Source organism: Ambystoma mexicanum, chromosome 5p, assembly GCF_040938575.1.
Source record: "Ambystoma mexicanum isolate Mex_15411 chromosome 5p, UKY_AmexF1_1, whole genome shotgun sequence".
Classification (NCBI taxonomy): domain Eukaryota; kingdom Metazoa; phylum Chordata; class Amphibia; order Caudata; family Ambystomatidae; genus Ambystoma; species Ambystoma mexicanum.
This window is the reverse complement of record NC_090930.1, coordinates 975,454,536-975,477,260: the sequence shown is the minus strand read 5'-3', so window position 1 is coordinate 975,477,260 and position 22,725 is coordinate 975,454,536. Positions and strand designations below refer to the sequence as shown.

At 46.9% G+C, this 22,725-nt stretch overlaps 1 protein-coding gene across 1 annotated transcript in view; it reads left to right on the top strand.

Annotated features, from left to right (window-relative positions):
• The first annotated feature begins 243 nt into the window (after window positions 1-243).
• The window catches only part of LOC138481343 (enoyl-CoA delta isomerase 2-like), a 316,256-nt gene continuing 293,774 nt past the window's right edge, over window positions 244-22,725 (top strand). The window contains exon 1 of the mRNA XM_069613445.1: window positions 244-412. Coding sequence (XP_069469546.1) covers window positions 363-412 — 50 coding nt within the window. The 5' untranslated portion in view covers window positions 244-362. The remainder of the gene's footprint in view (window positions 413-22,725) is intronic.

The following is a 22,725-nucleotide window of genomic DNA, read 5'->3' as shown; positions in this document are numbered from 1 at the left end:
TATTATTAACGTTTTCAGCTACAGTTTGGTTAAGATTTACAAAACTATAACAATTGAAAAGCACCATTAGGCACGAAACGATGAAAGTCATCCACAAGAACATTGGAACAGTTAGAGGGCATGATAAGAAAGCGTAGACCATACAGGTCGAGGTTAATAGTTACAGCAATCTACCAGTAATGGACTACGAAAATAACAAGCGGAAACGTTTGACAGCAACCAATCAGAAAGGAGCTTACATTCCTTCACTACAAAAGGAGCCGCTACAGAAGCTTGCCGCTGCACGCAATCGTAGCTTTGCTCACAGAAAGAGGCAGAGTGCTGATGCTGGGAGGAAGCTACTGAGTGCAGCCCAACACAGTATGGCTGCAAACATTTTGAGAGCAGGGTCGCTGTTCTCAAGTGCAAGCAAGTGAGTCTTTTTTTCGTTTCCTTCTTCTTTAGACTGTTCCACAGGTGTTCGACTTATATATAGATTTTACGAGTATCTGCTCACTTTCTGAATATTGAAAGCAGAGACTCGATTCCGCCCCATGTCTCAGTACTGTAGCAAAAAAATGAATAACTACGGATTCTCTGGCTTTGCACCGATGGCTCAGTTGGCCAGGAATAACTGCGGTTGCGTTTCGTTTGATGATTTTCAAGATCTAGCTAATGGCGTTGAAATAGACGTGCAACGGTGTAACCTGTTTAGTTTTTCTAAGTTAATAAGAGAATGTTGTAGCAATAAAATACCACTTTAGTTTACTTGTTTGATAGTTAATAACGTAATGGTTTAATTTAAAACATCCATCCTGCCAAATGTCTTTCAGTCGGAAGTTCATGTGTGCCAGAATTTCATTATCAGTACACATTTGAGAGGTTTAGCGCATTGCAACAATCTCACACCATTGGGAGCACGACATTGATCTGTTTTTCAAGCGACCATACAATTTTCTTGTTCTGTGTTCGAAATTATTCCTTCTTTCAAATGCTTTCAATGGGACGCTCAAACTATATCCGCGTACACATACCTGCCTACATTTGAAAATCAAAAACCCTGAGAAGATTTATACCCCGCCCAAAGCCACACAAGACTCCGCCCCATTGCACACGGCTACGCACACACGCCACGCCTACATGTCAAAATTTGCAGTTTGCCATTTACAGGGGAATGTAATAAATTTCATGAAATTGGCTATTCATAACCACCCAAATTGCATAGGATGAATGGCATACACCTTCCATAAAATCAATACACACACAAAACCAAGAGATGATATTTTCTGGAAATAGTGTTTTTGAAAACGTTAAAATGCGTGCATGTTTTAAACTCCAAGAACCAATACAAAGGTTTTCCATGGAACTTGCAGTGCCGAAATTGGACATTTCACCGTAGTTGTTTGTTGTTTTTCATCAGGTTATGTAGTATAGTGTAGTGGTGAGGTGTCCAGCCTGCAAACCTGCTGGCTGTGTTTCAATCCCTGATGTCGCCTTTAATTCATAAGGACCTTCAATGTTTCTCACTTTAACTGGTAGGAACGGAGTCCACCCTCTGGAAAAAGTGGGTGGACTCAGTCCACCCGCATGAGCCCTCGACTTGAGCCCTGGCAAACTGGTCAAAAAGAATGAAAGCTGAAAAAAAAATGTGACACCGGATTGAAAGCAGTATTACTGCGTTTATTTTGTTTAAGATTTCATTCTTTTTGGCCGGTTTGCCTTATGTTTTAGTCGCCCTTCAATTTAGAGCTCTGTGCTAATGTGATCCGGGCAGTGTGATGGGATCGGGAAGAGGACAGATTTACCCCAGTTCAACCGCAAAATCCACTAAATTCCCCATACTGCTCCAGTATTTGCATGACAATTGGGCAAGATCGAATCGGGTCACTTGGATATATCAAGAGATCATCCGCATAGAGGGAAAGTTTATCTTCTCCGCCATCAGAATCCCCTCCATGTATTAGTGTGTCGGAGTAGCTGGGTTAAGGGCTCAATGGCAATTGCGACTAGCAGGGGAAATAAGGGACTTCCCTGGCGCGTTCCCCTGCCCGTTGAGAACTTTGGAGGGGCAATCATTAACCCGAAACGTCTGCCTGCAGGGTTTCAAATGACAATCGAACCCAGCTCAGGAAGGCATAAGAATCCCATTTTCCGCATGATTCCCCAAAGACTCTCCCATATCACTGAATCGAAAACCTTCTCAAAGTCAATAGCTAATAACGCAAGAGGCTCGGTCTAGCAGCAAGTGTAAGGGCCGTATGTTCATGCGTGTAGACTTAGTTGGCATAAAGCCACATTGATCCGGGTGAATTAGGGATATCACATCACTGTTTGGAGTCTGGTTGCAAGCACCTTTGCCAATATATTTGTTTCTCCGTTTATCAGTAAGATTGGCCTATAGGAACTACATAATTCGGGGGGCTTCCCAGGCTTTGGAATAACCACAATGGTGGCCTTGCGTAGATCTGGGGAGAGAACCCCTTGTTCTTTACAGTGGAGAAACATTTTATGAAGGGGGCCGCCATTTTCTCCCTCCCATGTTTCTTCCACATTTCAGCGGGGAGACCACTGGGGCCTGGTGTCCTGCCAGAGTGGAGTTCGGTGATAGGTTCCGCGATTTTCTGCTTCTGTGACATCTAGGTCTAGCTGAGCGTGCTGCGATTCGGACAGACAGGGGAGCGTGATCGTCCACAGTAGGGCATCATTTATCGGGTTATCCGGGCACTTATATAATGTTGCATGGTATTCCACGAAGGCCTCTGCAATCTCACAATCTGTCTGAACCATTACGTTCTGTGTCTGCTGTATTTCCCTAATGTGACGGTGACCTTCATCCCGTTTTTCAAGCCTGGCCAGTATTTTGCCCGCCTCATCCCCGTTCTCATAAATGGGTGCACGCCTTTCCCAATGGGCGTGTTTGGTGTTATCCATAGCAATGTTTTGCAGATATTCCCTGGCCGTCAGGAGATCTGTGTTTCAGGTGACCCCGTAAGTACATATTTCGTTTCCCATTCGTCTACTTCTTTTTCTGCCTCCATTAACGTGTCGTTGTGGTTTTTTCTTTGCAGCTATCCAGGAAATCATTGCCCCCCCCGGATTGTTGCCTTTATAGGCTTCCCACATTATTTCTGGGCTGTCAACTGTGTTGGCATTAATTTCAAAGCATTCAGCAGTCTTACCCTGAATGTCCTACAAACTCCATAAGGTCTAAATAATAACCGTTCAGTTGCCACAAAGAGGGGGGAGCGGCTCTATTTGTCGATCTCCGCCATCACAGGAGAGATTAGTTATGCCCCAGGGGAGTAGTGTGGCTGTAGTTGCCTTGTATGCATCTGGATTCGGGAGAAAGTAATAATCCAATCTAGATGAGGCATGGGCCCCGGAGTGAAGTGAATGGCTGCAGTCTTGTGGGTGGAGCTCCCGCCACACATTGCACAAACCGAGTGCAGATGCAAAGCCCGCTAGTTTTGTGGGTATATTGGGGTTCCTACTTCATATGTATGTGCGATTGAGTGTTCTGTCCATAACATCATTAAAGTCGCCCCCAAGGATTCACAAGTCGGGTCGATGCTCAGCGATCATAGTCACTACATCATCAATCAGTTCTGCAATAAGCGACGGCGGAGCGTATATCACCAATATTCCCATGGTTTCTCCCCAGATCATGCCTTGTAGTAACGCAGATCTGCCACGGGGATCCTGTTTCACCGCTGTTAATGTGAATGGAAGATGTTTGCGGAGCAAAACCAGAACGCCTCGGGAACCCATAGAGAAGCCGCCATGTAGTGCTGTTCGATAATTTGTCCTACGAAAGAGGCTACATGTCGTGCCTGTCAAGTGTGTCTCGGTTAGAATGGTGATGTCAGGGGAATGCCTATTAAGGAATTGGGTAACGAGACAACGCTTGATCCCCGACCCCAGGCTGTTGACATTCCATTTGAGTAGTCTGAGATCTAGTATTCTCACTGTTCCCTGCCATATCTCACTTGTGAACCGTGTGCATAGCTGAGTGCATGATGATGTGTAAGCAGTATCATCTGTGCATGCATTTCATTATAGATCAGTGAGTGTAGCTATTCCGGTGAAACCAATCTGAAAACAAAAACCAGAACAAAAACCTTCCATACCCCTTTCCACATACTCCTTCCAAACCTGAAGCATCTGTTGGCCGAACATTTGCTGGCAGTCAAAAGAACACACTGCCAGCATAAAAAACAAGAACATAAGTCACCCCAAGGAGTTAAACTACAGCATGATAAACAAACAATTGAATAATGTTGATTGATGCACCAGAACACGGGGGTGGGGGGTTACGTTAAATTACACCACAGGTGCTTATCTGTTAGTATTTGATTGCCACTATCTTGTCGTCTCCATACTCCGTTGGAGTATCCCCTTCAAGTGTCCTCCATAGATTCCGCCATACCTGGATCTTGCGGGTTTGGTATTGGTCCCAGGGGGCCTTTGTTGGGATGGGTCCCTGTTTTGCCATTTACACCTCTCGTGCCTGAACTCCAGTCGCCCTATAGGTGTTGCTCTGCCCATCTCCAGGCTTCTCGGGGGCTGGGAAAATGCACCGTAGTGCCATTGTGGTAGATCTTTAGTTGTGCTGGAAACGAGCCATATTTCACATTCATGGACTGTAGGCGTCATTTCAGTTGATCGAAGGATTGTCTGGCGCGCTGCACCTCCTGGTTGTAGTCTGGAAAAAGGCGATCCATTGTACGTAATTGAGCCTTTCGCACAGGCTATCTGGAGTAGCGCATCCCTGTCTCTATAATTCACCAGTTTAGCAATGACTGTGCATGGTGGTGCCCATGGGTAGGTCTTCCCGATAACATGCAATGAGCTCTTTAAACGGAAAATAATTTTGTAAAAGTATTGGGTGCGAAGATGTCCACCAACGACTGTTCAAGGAAGAGTTCCATGCTAGGCCCGGAGTCCTAGGATGGGCACATTATTGCGGCGCAATCTGCCTTCTTCCTCATCAATGCAGGCTTCCATCGCTTTAAGTCGTGTCATCACTCTCGACATTTGTTGTTCCATATTTCTGAGTCTTTCTTCTGCCCTGGAGATGCGATGTTCGGCCTCACCATTACGAGAGGATAGCTTCTGTAGGTTGTCAGAGGAATGACACCTCTGCAGTGATGCTGTCTTTTTTTTTTTTTCCTCCATAGAAGAACGTGAGCTGGCAATAGCGGTCATCGCGTCCCTCAGAGATTGAGTTTCGTCCGCTACAGAGGTGTCAGATTGTGTTGCTTGGATCAGCAGGGACACTAGCAACACTTGTTGCGTATTGATCCATTTTGCTTTGTGTAGTCAACTTCTTTGGTTTCTCCTTTACCATGCTGCGTGAGTGGGTCTGCCAAGTGCAGCGCGCAGTTACTACAATGTGCACAGAGCCCCCAGTAGTTGCACCGGTAGACAATTATGGTGTGTAGTTAAGCAGGAATCCACTCAGGATCTATGTTCCAATTCAGTGGAGAACACTGCAAGGAGTTTTTAGCGTCTGTCCATGTGCACAACACTGTTTTATGCTTTGGGCCCTGCCGTTTAACAGCCTATAGGAGCCAGGGCCTCACCGCAAGGTGAGACTCAGCAAGATGTTGGCGGGCTGAAATGTGACTCAGGGCTGCAAGGTTGGGGCCACCAGCTTTGACACACTCCTACCTGACGGTTACAAGATCCTCTCCATTCCCAGGCCTAACCGTGCAGGGGGTGGTGTTGCCCTTATCTTCCCTGAGTGGATTCCTGCCACTGTCACTCCTACGCAGACCTACTCCTCTTTTGAATGTCTTGTCTGCCGACTCTCTCTCTCTCCTAGCCATTCCCTTACCGTGGCTACTATCTATCGGCCACCTGGTCAAATTTCCTCCTTCCTCTGAGTGGGCTGACCTCTCCTCCTCACTCCTGTCCTCAACCACTCAACTCCTCTTACTTGGTGACTTCAACATCCACCTTGATGCCTCCAGTCCCCCCACTGGTCTCTTTCGTGACCTCTGCGACTCTCTCTCACTCTCTATTCTCCCGTCTGGGCCTACTCACTCTGCTGGGCACACTCTTGATGCTCTGATCTCTTCTGACCTTCCCCTCTTCGTCCCTCTCTCCACTCCTCTCTCCTGGAGTGATCACTTTCTCCTATCCTCCCACCTCACCCTCCCTACTCCACAGGCAAAGCCACCCTCTTCACTGCCACCCACCTTCTCGGTCATCCGACACATGAAGCGTGTGTCAGTTGAGGCTTTCGCTGCTACCTTCTCGCCCCCCCCCGCCCCTTGGGATGACTCCCACCCTGACACAGCCCTCTCCATGCTCCACTCTGCTATATCTTTTACTCTTGATATCCTTGCCCCCGTCATGAGAATCCGCCTGAAGCCCAAAGCCAAATGTAACTCCTGGTATGACTCGGATCTCGTCACCCTAAAACGCAAGTGCAGGGTTGCAGAGAGGAAATGGCGTGCTTCATGTTCATCCTCTGACAAACTGGCCTGCCGCCTGCTCCAAAGGCAGTACCGGCTCTCCGTTCTCACCAAGAAGAGAGCCCTTATCCAAGCCCGCATCTCTGCGGCATCTAACAACTCCGCCGAACTCTTTAAAATCTGCAAGGAGCTGGCCAACCCTGTTGCAGTCTCTACCTCTCCTGTCCCCTCCCAGGCCCTCTGCACTGCACTGGCCTATCACTTCATCTCTAAAACTCAGGACATCCTGTCCTCGCTCTCCTCCTTTCACCTCCCTCCCTCCCTTCCCGGCTCTTCCTCTGGCCCTTCTGCAGTCACCCCTCCTCCCTCTTTCTCTGCCTTTCCACTTTTCTCTGCTGACAAGGTTTCCAGACAAGTCCGATCTATGAAAGTCTCGTCTAAACAGGTTCACCCCTGTTCCTCCAAAACTATCAAGGACCACATCGACTCCCTGGCTCCTGCCCTGGCTGACTTTTGCAACCACTCCTTCGCCTCTGGAGTCTTCCCTTCCCCCCTCAAGCACTCCCTTGTGCACCCTCTTCTCAAGAAACCCTCTTCTGACCCCTCCTGCCCGGCTAACTATCGCCCTATCTCCATCACTCCCTTCCTGGGCAAGCTCCTGGAGAAACTGGCCATCTCCCAGCTTAACCTCCATGCTGAATCTGTTGGTAGTCTTCATGACCATCAATCTGGCTTCAGAGCTGCCAGAAGCACGGAAACTGCTCTCCTGAACATCCGTGAAGACCTGCTCTTGAACCTCGATTCCAACACTCCGTGTGTTCTCATTCTGCTTGATCTCTCCTCTGCCTTTGACACTGTCAACCATGCCATCCTGCTCAACCGTCTCCGTGAAAACCTGGATATCACTGGTCAGGCTCTGGCGTGGCTGACCTCTTTCCTTTCAAATCGACCCTCCCAGGTCCAACTGGGGTCCTTCCTCTCCGACATCTTTTTCTCCACCTGTGGTGTCCCCCAGGGATCTAATCTCTCTCCCTGGCTGTTCAACCAGTATCTGGCACTCCTTGCCCACCGCATCGCCGCTCTCTGCCCTAATTTCCAGTGCTATGCGGACGATACCCAGCTCATTTTCAGGCTACCCTCAGCCTCCCCCTCTCCTTCCCTCATCTCTGACTGTCTGTCTGCTATCCAGGAATGGTGTGCCGCCAATGACCTCTGCCTTAATGCCAGTAAGACTGAGATTCTACTCATCGGTACACCCACTCCCTCCTTCCCTGCAGCTCTCTGGCCTGCCTCCCTTGGCCCCCTCCCTGCTCCTACCTGCAAGGCAAAAAACCTTGGGGTCATCTTCGACTCCACACTCTCCTTCTCTCCTCATATTTCTGACGTCGCTAAGAAGTCACACTACCAGCTGCACCTCCTCAGAGGTATTCTTCCCTTCCTCTCCTTCCCCCAGAAGCTCACTGTCTCCCGAGCCCTGGTTCTCTCGAAGCTGGATTACTGTAACAGCCTCTATCTTAATCTGCCTGCCTCCACTCTCCGCCCTCTGCAACTCATCCAGAACAGAACTGCGAGACTTGTCCTTGGCCTCAAGCCCAGGGACCGTATCTCTCCAGGACTGAAATCTCTACACTGGCTCCCAGTGGCTGCGAGGATAAAGTTCAAAACCCTCTGCATTGTCCACAAGGCCTTCTGGGGCCTGGGTCCTAAATACCTTCAACTCTCTCTTCCCAAATATCTTCCTTCCCGAGCCCTTCGCTCATCCGCCTCCAACTCCCTCAGGATCAGCAGCTTCTCGAAGCAACGAGCTGGGGGTAGATCTCTCTCCGCGGCAGGGGCCTCCCTCTGGAACAGCCTTCCTGCCTCCCTGAAACTTGAGGAGAACCATCTCCGGTTCCGGAAGCACCTCAAAACCTTCCTCTTTGCTTCTGCTTTCTCTCTCCCTCTCCCCTGCTGAACAGCTAATATCCTTCACTGAAACTGCACTGATTCTGCAACTGGACCACTCTTAACGGCCTCGGTCCTGGGCCCAGCCACTCTCCACTTGCACTGATGCACTGGAACCCCTCTGCACTGCGGGACTGTCTCTGTATCCCTACAGCCCCCCCTTTCCCAGCACTTGTTCTGCACTTACCTTGCACTTGCCACCAGCTGGCCCTATTTATTTATTACTTTACGCCACTTACCTTGTACTGCACTCCCCCCCCCCCTCCCCTTCCCCTTGCACTTTTCCCCCTCCCCCACCCCTGCACTTGCGCGATCTGAATGACACCTGGCCTAGTAGGATCGTTGTCTGTCTCCCCTTGTTCCTCCCCTCCCTGCCTCGTCGCGCCTTGAAACACCTGTGTATAGGCGCGTTACAAATGCCATATCATATCATTACCCTCCTCCATGCGACAGTTCCTGCCTTCTCTTTTAGCTGGGCTGCCTGGGTCTTAGTATCATCCGTTTTAGTGCAGCCTGGTCTTGAAAGTGATAGATCTACTCAGTATCCTCCTCTCCCCAGGGCCTTTACCCTCCCTGGTGAGGAAGAGCGCCCAGGTGACTTTGCATCGCCACACCAGTCTTTTGTGTGTATTAGTGCTGCACCCATTTTGGTCCCACTGTGTCTGCGCATTCACTTTCCTTGCAGGGGGAAGAAGCTAAGTGACTGCAGGGCCTATGTTAGCCGCCCGGAAGGTCACATTGTCCCAGCCAGCAGAGGTGAATGATCCGGGGACACCCAGCACTCGTCAACAGCCCGTTATGGCCAGGAACTAATAGAGTTCATCATTGGATGGGGTGCGGGAGGCACCACGTCGGGCAAGGTCCGCGGAGGCCAGGGGGGGGTCAGTGGTGTGTTCCCTCTTGAGCCGGAGGGGGATGTTCGTTACGGAACCGTATTTGTGCCCGCCGGGAACCGCATAACACGGCAGGTTGTATTTTGACTGCCCCTCCTTACCTCGAGGTTATGGACCCTCTGGGAGCTGCTCTTCCTCTAGCTTGGTAGCGGTGGGGTGGGAGGAGGTCCTATCCCGTGGTACAGTCACCCTCTCATCGGGTCCCTGCCGCACTGCCATCCAGTATGCCTGCTCCCCCGGCTGCGGCGTTGGAGTCACCTGTGCGGACCATGGGGCAATGTCCAGCTCTCATGCAGGCGTATTCATGGTCTGGGCCACAGCGCTCGTCCGTGCGCTTTTGTTGCAGGGTCTGTGGCCCTCTGGCAGCGGCCAGATGGAATCCTGCGTTCCCAGCAAGTCTGTGCTCCATAAGCCTCCCCCAGCCGGTCTCTCTCCCTCTGTTGGCGGCTCATTAGTCGCATGCAGGAGTATCTGGGCTCCAGTCTACACTCTTCCAGCTTTCCCCTCTATAAAGCTGTAGTCATTGATCAGTTGGCACATAGGTCAGGTTTGCGGCGTATTGTGCTGTACTCCATTCACACTTGGGGGGAGGGGGGGGGGGAGGGAGCCACCGGAGCCCAGAGTGTCACCGGAGCCCAGAGTGTCACACCTCCGAGACTGGTCCCAGGCGCAGAGAGGCACTGCAAAATGGCGGCCAGTACGGGCCAGTCTTCATTCTCCGACAAACGAGCGATTTTTGCCTCCAGTACCTCTAGGAGTGCACTATTACTTCCTCATCAGTGTTGTCTCTCAGACAGCGAAGCAGTGGCCAAACTATTTATGCAATAAAACAGAATTGTAAGCAGGATGTATGGTGCTCCCACAGAGCTGCTCCAAAACGCGTCTTCACTCGTCCATCGTCAAACAGCGCTGGCTAATCTTGTTACATTTGAAATGCTATTAAGAGAGCGTACGATATAATTCAATAACTTGTTGTTTGCAGAAAAGAAAATGAGATTCTCATTTATGTTGCTGAGAGAAAAAAATAGCAGTTTGAATAGACTCAGTTTTCAGACATGTCCTTAATAGAGTTCCTTACACAACATAGTTTGTCGTTAATCATTAAACTCTAGCTAGTGCAGTTTTTGTTAGAGCCCTCTTCAGAATAATCATGGCTGCATATAAACAAATGCATCTTTACTCTCTTGTATGCAGCTCCCCTTTCCAATAATGAGTGGATATCTCCAGTACATTCTATCTAACAACTTAATACCTAGTGATAGGTTCTGATAGCACTAAGTGACGCACTTTTTGTTGATTTTCCATTAAGGGAGGTTGTGTCTAATAATACATTGTTCCTGGTGAAGGTGTTGTAATAAAAGTACGCTGAAACGTCAATCCAACATACTTCATGGGTAACTTGTCACGATCCAGATCAAATTAGGTCCTAACATTTTCGACCTTCTAAGAACTTTACAGTAGCCATGACGAGGGCAAAAACCGGGCTGGCGTAGTCCAAGAAGGTGGTTGTCTTCAATACATTTTTGGACCTGAAGATTCCTGAGCATGACAAATGCCTCATGCCCTATTGGGAAGTGCATTACCCAATCTTCCCAACTATACGGATACTCGTGGGGACCCCTCTAACTAGGTGGGATCTCCTGGCATTATCCGACCAATTATCCATCTGTCGACACAGCAACCAAGTGTCCGCCCAGCCCTGATGAATGTGGCCTTTACCTTGTCTGTGCCACTGACACTGGTAGGCTTTTTGTGGCTTCTTTACCAGGAACAAACCCAGACGAACAGAAACATTTTTTTCTTGAAACTCGTCGGGCCTTCCTATTTTTTACTCCCCTTCAAAAAAGGATGGGAATCACTAATATTCCTATCTGGACTCTGAAAAAATTAGACCAGAGCAGAAGAAACAATCGGGGAGATCTGAATCTCTAGGAAATTTTGAAAAAGGAATACAAGTATCCACTAGAAATACACATATATGTATTCTCTTTTTATACCCTGCGGATAGAGAAACCTAATTTAAAAAAAAAAAACCTTTTTTCATCTATGAAGCAGTTTTTAAGCAATCCCAAGTACCTCACAAGAGGGTGAACCCAAATTAAAAATTAAATATTTGACTACAATATCCCCCACAGAACTGATCAACCTGAGTCTTCTATTGTGCGAATACTTTACTTAATGCAACATAAGTACAAAATCGTGGTCGCTGGTTCAAAGCGCAAGACCTAGTCAGTCTGCCTTTTTGACCTGCCATAACTTTGCTAGTGTTTGCGAAGGATCGGGAAATTGTGGATGTGAAAAGATCAAATCGCAAAACACTGTTGCGCAGTGATCACACAGATCACTATCCGCCATCCCGCATCCTCCTGCCCCTCTGTCCCCTTTTTTTTTTGGTAACACACACAGAAGTGTGCCGCCGACTCCCCTGTACCCCTGCAGCACCAGTTCCCCCTCTCCCCTGCCTCCCACTAAAGTGGGTCGGTGCTGGCGCTGCAGGGTGTTTATTTATTTATTTTTTATTTGTTTCCCCCGTTTTTACATTTTTAAAAAAAAAATGTATTTTATTGTCCCACAGCTTCCAATGTCATCGGAGCGGGGGACACCCTCTAAGCCCATTATGCCGAACAAGCAGAGCGGGGGACGCATCTGCTCCCCCTGTTCGGCATTATGGCATTCATTTTATCTTGTGGCAATCCCTTTTGCATTACATGCCCCAATGCTCCAACCACAAGATTTCAGATTATACTGCAGTGACGATTCCTAACAAAGGTGAAACGTGTGCAGTTATTTGCATCCTTGAGAGCGGTTCGTCTTGGGTTGTAAAATGCTATGTATAAAACGCACTGCCCGATGGACAGTAACATCTTCCTGGAGCAAAAGGTTTGACATTTGATCTAGTTTGCATACCCTGATAGTGGTGGTTATTGGGTGGCACTGTAATGTGTAACTTGGCTGAAAAGGATAATTATGCATTTTATATACATCCATACTGTGGCCCTATAGTTAAGGTGAAACTAACATGCATAGGAAATGGAACATTCTATGGCTAATAATGTTTGAGCCGTAGTATAGATCAGTACGAAATTTTACAAACCAGAGTTCAGGCTCGGGCCCCCCAGAACCGAAACATTTCATGCAAATCGGAGTTAAGGTTCAATAGATATAAATGCTCAAAAAAGGGTGCAGTTTTTTTTCTCTTTTCATTTCATTCCTTTTGTTCAAGCACACAGACCAAATGGGCACAAAGTGCTCAAAGGACATCCTGTAAATCCGTCCAGTCTTTTTTAAAGAATTTTTTATTTTTGATGGAGCGGGGTGCCCCTGAACCAAAAAGTTAGTTATGTCTCACATGATGCCTTGCTGGTGCCAAGCCTTTTCATTTCTCAAAATGCACCAGTGCCTGATTTCAAGAATTAAGGTCCTGAATTTTTTTTGGAAACTGTCCTAAAATTATATAAGAGGTGCAAGTAGGGCGGTTTTGGGCCCAGGGAACATGTGAGCAGGGTGGTAAAGGATGATTTGTGAAGGTTTTTTCATGCCTTTCCAAGTTCAAGGATGGGCACAAACGCCAAATAAGTCCGGATTTAGTCTTTTTATTTACATTTTTTTTTTAAATATTTTTTTAGGACCTATAAATGCTAGAGTGGCCTTAGACAATGCAAGCTCTACTTCAAGACCTGTGACTTGTGGAGTACCTCAGGGATCTTGTATCTCCCATATTGTTTGATATATACATCGTGCTTCGCCGACCACTTCTTGATAACCTGGGTGTCCAATATACCAATTATGCTGATGACACCCAGGTCATAATTGAGTTGTCCAGTTGCTATACCGAAGACCTTTTGTCCAACTCAATGTAAGGGGTGTGTCTCCTTGAGTGATGGGGAAATCCTAAGCAGAAATTTGCACAACCTCTGAGCAGCCACCTGTATGGATCGGAAGAAACAATGTAGGTACCCGAGTACGAATACGAGAGTCAGGGGCCGTACTGTGTGACCATAAGCATAAACCTGGGTCCTAGGGCTGTGTCAACAGTCACCACCAAGAGCGTATTGCTACGGAAGGAACACATTTGCATGAAATAAAGGCACCACTCATGAGTTTGTAAACAGGAAAACTGGCTTTTATACATTAGGCATCCATAAATAAGTAAATAGCATGAATTCATCAATAATAGTTGGTGGCCTTCATATCCTAGACATGAGTTAATAAATAACTAGCATCAATGCTGGACCTATGGATGAGTGCCATTTGTATCATAGACATTAATTAATTAATAAATGACCTCAGTGCTTGAACACTGGATGAGTACCATTTATATCCTTGACATGAATTCATAAATAATTCATCACATAACATCAGTTTGTAGACAATGTATGCTAACATAGTCAATTACTTGTCCTACTTGCATGAATTGGTGATTTCATACATGGGATCCTTCTTTATATCCTGCGTGGGCCAGACCATGAGCCAACCGGCATACCACTCTTTCAATACATAGCATTAACCTTTCATCTCAATGACCGTAGAGCACCACCTTCCTGTTGCACAGTCAAATATTTCTAACGGATATTACCTACATGGCTATGGGAACAGCTTCTGGTGAGGACCAATGAACACCCCACACCCTCTACCAACCTATGGTTGCTGCAGTCCACCACATATACATGACGGTCACTTAAATACACTCAACAAGATCAATACAACCTCCATAGGACTAGTCATTTAACAAACAAAACGCCCCTTGTGTGTAGAACTACGCCTTGCTGCCAGGAATACTACTCAGGACTAGCCAGAATGCCCAACGCACTCCGTAAAACCTTCCTTCACTCCACTTCCCACTGTGATGCTTGGCTGTAAAGTTGACCTGATGCAGTACCTCAAGGTCCCAGTGATTCTCTATCCAGTAGCGGGGTCCCTTGTACTATAACCCCCACAACATGGAATGCACAACCCAAACACACTGTCTGTCCCACCGGCTCTCAATGCTGTAATGAGGCCTGTTAGGGCTACACGTGGCCGCAGCTGACTTCCCTCCCTGGTCCTGTTGTTTCTCCTTATGGAGGGTACTATAGTGAGGGGTAAAAGCAAGAAACGATACTGTAAAAGTCAGAGCTAACATTCCAAATAACATAAATGCTGGACTAAACAGGAGTTAAACAAACCCCTGCTTGCAACGTAACTCTTTTTCCCTCGCTCTCCGTCAGATCCAGCTGGGTGAGAGATAGACCCCGGTCAAGTGGCCCGACAAAGGAAAAATAATTAATATGCCACGTGAGGCCAGCACCCTTGTCCTCCCACAAGCTGTAAAAATCCTACCTCGGAAGGCACACAGTACCACAGTACTCACCGGCTCTCCACAGAGATGACAGTACCACAGCCTCACTGTGCAAGGATGCTCAAGGAACACAACGCTGGCATGCGTGCTGTCAGCCTCTGGGTTCCGCAGGGGAACACTCATTAGCTGGACCCCCGCCCCCTTCTGGCTGGAAGGTAACATGCACAATAGGCCCGAGTAGGCTCTGAGGAAATCCAGCAGCCAAGCCCCCCTACTGGGCTTTACTGATACACGGCTGGTTCTTTCTCTCCCTCCCACGCAAACCGCCCCCACTTTGCGCTGATCTCTATTTCATGCCTTGGGCACTCCCCTTGCTTCTCTTCCATAGGGGGACTTGCTTGGGTTCTGAGGTTTTTCTCTTCAGATTGCACTCGTATAGCCCCGCTGGTGGGGGACACCATTGGGCCACTATTTGGCAGCCAAAGGTTGCCAAAACCTAAACAACAAACGAAAACAGAGGACAACACAGTATATGTGACGGACACACACACATATAGATGGAACCACACAGTGATATGGTAGCACTTTGCCATAAAGCGTATAGTCAGGTTACATTGGCAAAAAGAGATGTTTAACCCACATACGCATTCTTTTTTTTTTTTTCTCTCTCTTCAGGTAACTTTAACACGTAAATAATAAAAAAAATTATAGCAGAGATCATATTTTATTTGGTGGTCCCATATGATGGAGTGATTGTCACGGTTTGTGAAGACCATGAAGATATGCAGGTTTACATCAATCTATCAAGCAATTCCAGAATGGATGGTGATTATCTGGCACTGAATGCTGACAAGAAAGAACTTCTAATCATAACATCAGGTAACAAAATAAAAAAACTTGCCCTGGACTATGAAAGCTTTATCATAGTCAGCAATATAATCAAAGTATCCAAGACACTTGGCGTCACTTTTGATGCCGGGTTGTCCATGAAGCCTCATGTGGCCCAAGTCAGAGCATCCTGCGGATATACTACCAAACTGTAAAATTATATTCATCCCTATATCTCGCTAAAAAAAGGAGCACTCCTGGCCGCAGCCCTGATTAATTCTCATCTTGATTAAGGCAATAGCCTGCTAATCTCAACATGCTCCAAGTTGTACAAAATCATGCTGTCTTTGGTCTCTTCAAACAAGATGATTACTGAGGCCAGACGGGGGCTCCACTGGCTCCCTGTCAGATATCTGGTCACTCATAAAAGCCTATATTTATATACAAAGGAGACAGTTTCGATTTTTTTCAAGTTTACTGATCTATACAAATAGTCTGATGTCAAAGCCCTCCCTGTACCTATGGTCTTGAAAGAATAGACCAAGTATGTAATACTTATGCACGGTATTCAAAAATATTTTAATGAAGTTTACAAAAGGATAAAAATGTTCAGCATGAACCTGACCCAACACAAGAAAACATGGTAGGTGTAAAAACAAATCACTAAATTCACATACATATAACCACATTGAACAGTAGTAAAAGAACACAATTGGCTTTAACACCTCTTACAAATTCCAAGTATTCTGACTCGGACCAAAACAGATCCCGACATGTTTCGGTTCTTTTCTGCACTAATTGCACAAAATTTCTTCAGGGGAAGAACAACACGATTTTCTTAGTCTCCACCATGCAATCCAGGTCCACAGAAGATTCCAATTTTTAACCAGAAAGGTGCTCCTAGAAACACAGGATAAAGAAAAGGGGGACCATCACTATGTGTCACCATCAACTACCTCTAATAGTCAGTCTACGCTTAGAACATAGCTCAACAAACCCGTACATATGCTCCATAGTCGCAATGTACTGGGTAGGGTCCACAGGTTGCTGTCAACCCTGCCTCAAGAATCTCAAACAAACTACATACCTCTTAATGTAATATTTGTAGTGCTGGTGTCTCAGTACACCCTTGGAATAGCTGTAGACTTCAAAAATCAAGTCTCTATAGGTATCTTATAAGTAGCCGTAGGTCCTATTCAGTAATAGAAACAAACACAAGACAACAAACCATAGTTGTCTGTCAATATGAGACCACATAAAACATGTCCCATCACCAAAAACAGGCACCACTTATCAAAAGTTAAAGCTCACAACTTCTGCCCGAAAGTCTAGTGTGAACCTGACTATTTAATAACCCCTTCATCATAAATGGCACCAAATATAATGACACAGTACTACACACCATCACCAAAAAACATTTGTGCCAATGTAGTACCTCCTATTCTGTTAATGCCTGCAGGACTCGTCACCGTAGTCCTTTCCGCCAGGAATGCGGTCTCACACTGATAGCGCACCTCCAAAGTAAGGTACCTCTAGAAATCAAAGCATACATATGGCATCATTCCACAGTGCTCGCATCATTGCGACTGCACACACAAGAATGTGTCGTGCCCAAAAGAAAAGAACAACTTGCTAAATTCAAACATACCTTATTGAAAAGCAGTCACCAATATTTGCGTGGGCAGTGACAACGACCATAAACACTCCGCGTCTTGCACCCCATCGGTACTGTCGCGTTCTATTCAGGTTAGCATATACAGGCTCCATAGGGATGAAAATAGAAGCAGGACTCGAGGATTCACCTCTATGGGTATAGAAAGAGGACTGCAACCAAGCGATTTCACACGTGAGTGATCGCAAATATAATTGCATGTAAATACACCACGCCGTCTTCAATAGACCACAAATGACCAAAAAACCTCACCCTATTAGACAGCCCAAGATTGAAGTAAATTTTTGGCAGTAGCCCAAATTATTTGGTTTAGTTACGGATGCTGGATTGCATGTTAGAATTGTTCAAGACTAGTGTAGTTTTGTCATCATTTTTTTTAATTTTTTTTTTATTTCAATGCGATCACTCATGAGTGAAATCGCTTGGATCAGCTGGTGCACGATGATCCCTCGTAGCTTGGTAAGAGGGTGCCTTACCAGGTCCTCTCTGGGTTAGTTCCTGGAGACACAGCAGCTTTCAGATTGTGAATGAGAGCAACAGCAATTCTTCTCTTCCAGCAGGGCTTCAAGGTCAAGCTTCAGTTACTCCAGTTACTCGTCGTAGTGGACTTCAGCTTCTGAACACGATTCCTAGCAGTGAGAGGTCTCCAGATATACTGTTGATCTCCCATTCATTCCACTGGGTCACGCTCAAGCATCCCACACTACCATATATGGAACTTCCACCCAACAGCCAGTCAGGGGGAAGGGACAGAGTCAGGGCTTCCCGGGACTTCGGGAAGATCAAGGTAACAGGCGATGGAAGGCAGGAGGCCAGGGGGGCCATCTTGTCTCCATCAGGACTCTACCGATTCCAATGACGGCCTGGGCATCCCAAATGGAGGACGCTCAGGGCACCAGTCAATTCAGCACGGAGCCGCCACCACCCCGTACCCTGCACTGTGGGTCACCCACACAGGTGCCCAAAAACATACACTAGGGGCACAGGGTTGTACCACCCCCCCCACCCATGGGTACCATAAGGGTATCCCATGGGTCTGTTCACCAAACCAAAAGGGAGCTGCACCGCCAGGAGTCCCACATGAACTCCTGCGCGGAAAACATGACAGAACACACAATAAACAGTAAAGAACAAGGATACGGAGGCCCTGTCCCTCCGATGCATTTCCAGCATCACAGTCGCCCCCCAGACTGAGGTTAGGGTGCCTAATCTCCCACGAGATAGACACCCTCATCCAGACGGTCAACATACCTTCTGGAAAGGCCATCTGCATTATCGTGACTCTTCACTGGTCTGTGCTCCATGGTGAAGTCTAGCCCTTGTAGGCTAATGGGCCACCTGAGCAGTTTCGGGTTTTCACCATTCATCTGCATAAGCCACTTCAGGGGCTGCTGCTCTGTCAGATCGGGAGAGAGATGTACTCCCTCCACCGAGCCATCCTGAGGGTTGCTCTGCAGCAAATCAGGAAGGGGCTCACACTCATCCTCTTCTTGCTTTGAAGCTAGCAAGAGACATGAGACTTCTGCTCGCCTGTGGAAAGGCTTGAGCCTGTTAACATGGAATACCTGAGGGGCTACCCCAGGGACTCCCATGTAAGCCAGATAATTGACTTCGCCCATCTTGGAGATGATCCTGAAGGGTCCAGTCCACGTCGGCTTGGTAGGTTCCATCACGAGGACCTCCTGTCCCGGAGTCCAATCCACTTGCGATGCTTTAAGGTCATGCCAGTACTTATTCAATTCCTGGCTGGCCTTGCGATTTGCTGTTGCCTGACCCATCATCTGTCATCCTGCATCTGAGGCCTAACGCCTAGTCCCCCACTTGCTTGGCGGGACCTGGAAGGGTGGCCTCCCAACCTTCTCTGATCAAGACAAGGGGCCCCCTCACGGGATGTCCAAAGAGTAACTCAAAGGGGCTGAAACCAACATCCTCTTGAGGTACCTCTCTGTAAGCAAACACCAGGCATGGCAGGAGATCCCATTTCCTCCTTAGGAGCTCTTCCAAAGCGCCTAGCATGCCCTTGAGAGTTTTATTAAATCTCTCAACCAGACCATTGGTCTGGCGGTGGTAAGAGGTGGAGAACTTGTAGGTTACCCCGCACTCTTTCCACACGGTCTTCATGTAACTAGACATGACGTTGGATCCTCTGTCAGAGACCACCTCCTTAGGGAATCCAACATGGGTGAAAATGCCCAGGAGAGCCCTGGCGACCACCTTGGCAGTAACCGTCCGAAGGGGTATAGCCTCAGGGTACCTGGTGGCACAATCTACCAAGACCAGGATGAACCGATATCCCCCAGAAGTGGGAGGGTCAAGGGGACCGACAATGTCAATGCCCACCCTCTCAAATGGTGTGCCAACCACTGGCAATGGTTGCAGTGGGGCAATGATACCGCCTCCAGTTTTGCCAGACAACTGACAAGTTGGGCAGGCCCTGCAGTGGGACTCCACCTCTACTCCCATCCGTGGCCAGCAGAAATGGGCAGAGAGCCTCTGCTTAGTCTTCTTGGTCCCAAGATGACCAGCTAAGGGCACCTCATGCGCCAACTGCAGGAGGAAGGGCCACACACAGGTGCCCAAAAACATAGACTAGGGGTACAGGGTTGTACCCCCCACCCATGGGTGCCATAAGGGTATCCCATGGGTCTGTTCACCAAACCAAAAGAGAGATGCACCGCCAGGAGTCCCACATGAACTCCAACGCGGAAACCACGACAGAACACATGATACATTTTTATTTTTTTAAAACCGTAAAGGACAAGGATACGGAGGCCCTCTCCCTCCGATGCATTTCCAGCATCTCAACCCCCTGACCGTGAGAGAGGGAGTATTCAAAGGGGTACTTTGCTTTAGTAAGGTTGATCACTCATACGTAGGGATGTAAAGGTATACCGTTGAAGATGCCATGAACAACTTAATTGAACAATAATAACCGTCACGTCGTTTATACCGTTTTTAGTGTGCTTTTCAATCTGATTTGGAAAGGCTGCAGTAAGCAAGTGTTGAGCAGTCTTGGTCTTGCACTGTGGGATGTGCTGTCTGCCAAGGGGGCCTTGTTTGGCAGACAAGAGCATATTGAAAGTGAGGCCACATTAGTAAACGCAGCTTTGCTCCTGTGACTGCTCTTTCTCTGTGATCATTAGAGTCGGGTCAAAGATCAGCCGACTTTGCGCAAATTATATTGAAAGCTGCCCAGTGCATGAACCTTTGTGTTCCCCATGCAAAGCTGGTAACGATGAGCTGACTGGCTGGCTCTATAAGCATATCTGAGACTCCAGTTCATAGACTTCGCCAGACCTGGATTTCATGGGCAAATTAGAACAAAGTTATTTTGTTTCAGGCATCATTTATTTGAAAGGCAGCATACAGATTTTAAATGTTTTTACACAGTCATGCTGCACCGCGCTACTGGTCAGATCTTCTATGGTGATTGTCCCGATTTTCAATTTGCAATTAGCACAACCAAATGGACATCACAAGGGTGAGCTGAGGGCCTGAACTGAAAGTGAGCATTTTATTTTTCCTTTGCATGTAAACAAATGTAGTAAAACATTCAGTGACTTGCAAAACAGTGGATCCAGGAGCACTTTGCTTAGCAACCACTCAGCCAGCAGGAGCAGAAATATATTGATTCAGCTTGGCCCGGCATCATGTGCCATTAGTTCAGTAAGTTAAGGCCCTACTGCACTGATCAAACACACATTGGAACAGCTCTTGCTCTGGCTGTGCAAATTGTAAAAATAAATAAAGACAGCCAGTGAAGTCGGGCATATTAAATTACTCTCCGCAAGGTTTAGATTCAAGGAACTTCAGTTTCTCATCTTCATGGATCGGATAGCCATCCAGTTCTGTTTTAGCGTAGAATTCGGGGATTTGTAGTTTTCCCACCAATTTAAAAGATGGGGGAACTACACATCCCAGAATTCAAAAGGGGAATTACCTGGATGCCCTTCTAATGCATGTCCACAAACAACTTTAGCTCTGTAGACCAGGCATGGACTGGCCTTTAGGGCGATAGCTCACGGCCGAACCAAAAACACGAAATGCTTATGTGGGGCACTTTTTTTGGCCAGTTTGATGAGTGACTTCACTATGCGGCTAATAGTTTTGACCACTGTTGATGAATACATATTCTTTTAAATGTACAAGTTGCATCACATTTGATCAAAAATCACCCCCATGGGTACTATTCAAACAGTGTTCCAAAAGCAATGAATTCCCATTTGCAACTGTGGGCCTCTTATGTCGGTGCCCGAGAATTTTATGGCCCCAGCACGACCCTGCTATAGACTGCGTGAACACTGGGCCTATCAGTGCTTTCTGCTAGTAAATACACCCCCCCCCCGTCCTCTGTGTAGATTTGCACATTGGCACTAGAGTTGTTCCTTCACTTGATCCTTCACCTACCTGCCTTCTGCATATGGCACTGCACTCGAACAGGCAGGACAGATTCTAAATTCATTTTGAAGTATCCAGAGCAATGGGGGTGAAATATTTCTTAGGTCTATTCTCAATTTGTGACACCACCCAGGAAAGCATTCCTCCCTCTCAACTCGCATCACAAGGGTCCTAATGCACTCAGACCTGGGGAAAATGGTAATGATGGGGCTGTGGTGAGGTGATGGTCTAGGACATATTTGTGCCGATATGTATTTTAACTTTGTCATTTTCTTTGTGCCACTATCTTTAAGAAGGTAAATAGAACATGTATTGCAAGAATCATGAAAGAAATCTATAGCGCCCACTAAATGCTGTCCCTTTAGGATTACATTGTCAGTGGTGACGTCAACATCGGACCTTTATAATACACCAGGCAGATGATAAACAAGCTATAGTCCTTAGATCACTATGCAACCTTTTTGGTGCGTCTGTGTTGGCTATGCCATTTTGAGATAAGAAACACAATGACAAGGGCTTTCAGACCGCACATGAGTGACTTTAATTGGATAAAGAGTTGTCCAAACAAACTTTTTGTCGCAGCAAGGGGTCATGATGCCCATGCCATGTGGTTCCAAAAAAAATGCAAGTCAAGGCCAATTTTCAAAGCGATGACCTGTGATTGAGCAGCAAGCTCATTGCTCAAAATGTGCCTTATAACACTTCCACTAGTCACTCTTTCATTCAAGGCGATCAACGAGTGAGCGCCATGAAAGACCAATTCTGCAGCCACCTTAGATTCCTGGAGGATCAGCTAAATATGTGCAGAGAAATGTTTCAAAATGCTACCTTGCTACAGCTGGAAAATCCTGCCTTCGTATTCATAAATTAACTAAAAAGCATTGACTTAATGGTAAGTTAAAGAACTTCAAATGCAAAAAGGCAGTGTAAAAATAAAAGTAATTTTCTTTTGGTACAAGTAGTTTCAGTTGGAGCAGTTTTTAATGCCATTCCGTAAACCATACGTGCCTGACACAAAATCAATATGTTGGCAATAGGAAGAATAAATACAGTGCCAAGAAAGAAAAGGATTTACTTTGGGTTGGCGGCTTTGGGGTTTATATATTTATAATGGATAATGTTTTCTAAACAAACGACAATGGTGGATTTCCCTGGTTCTATCATTGAATTTACATATAATAAGTGACACTGCGAAATTCACTCATCTCTGCGGGTATTCCCTGCTGCCATACCAAAGGGTAACATGTATGTGATTACTGAACACCTTTTGGCCTGCAAGTAAATTAAAGGCTGTAATGTAAAGAGAGAGGGTGT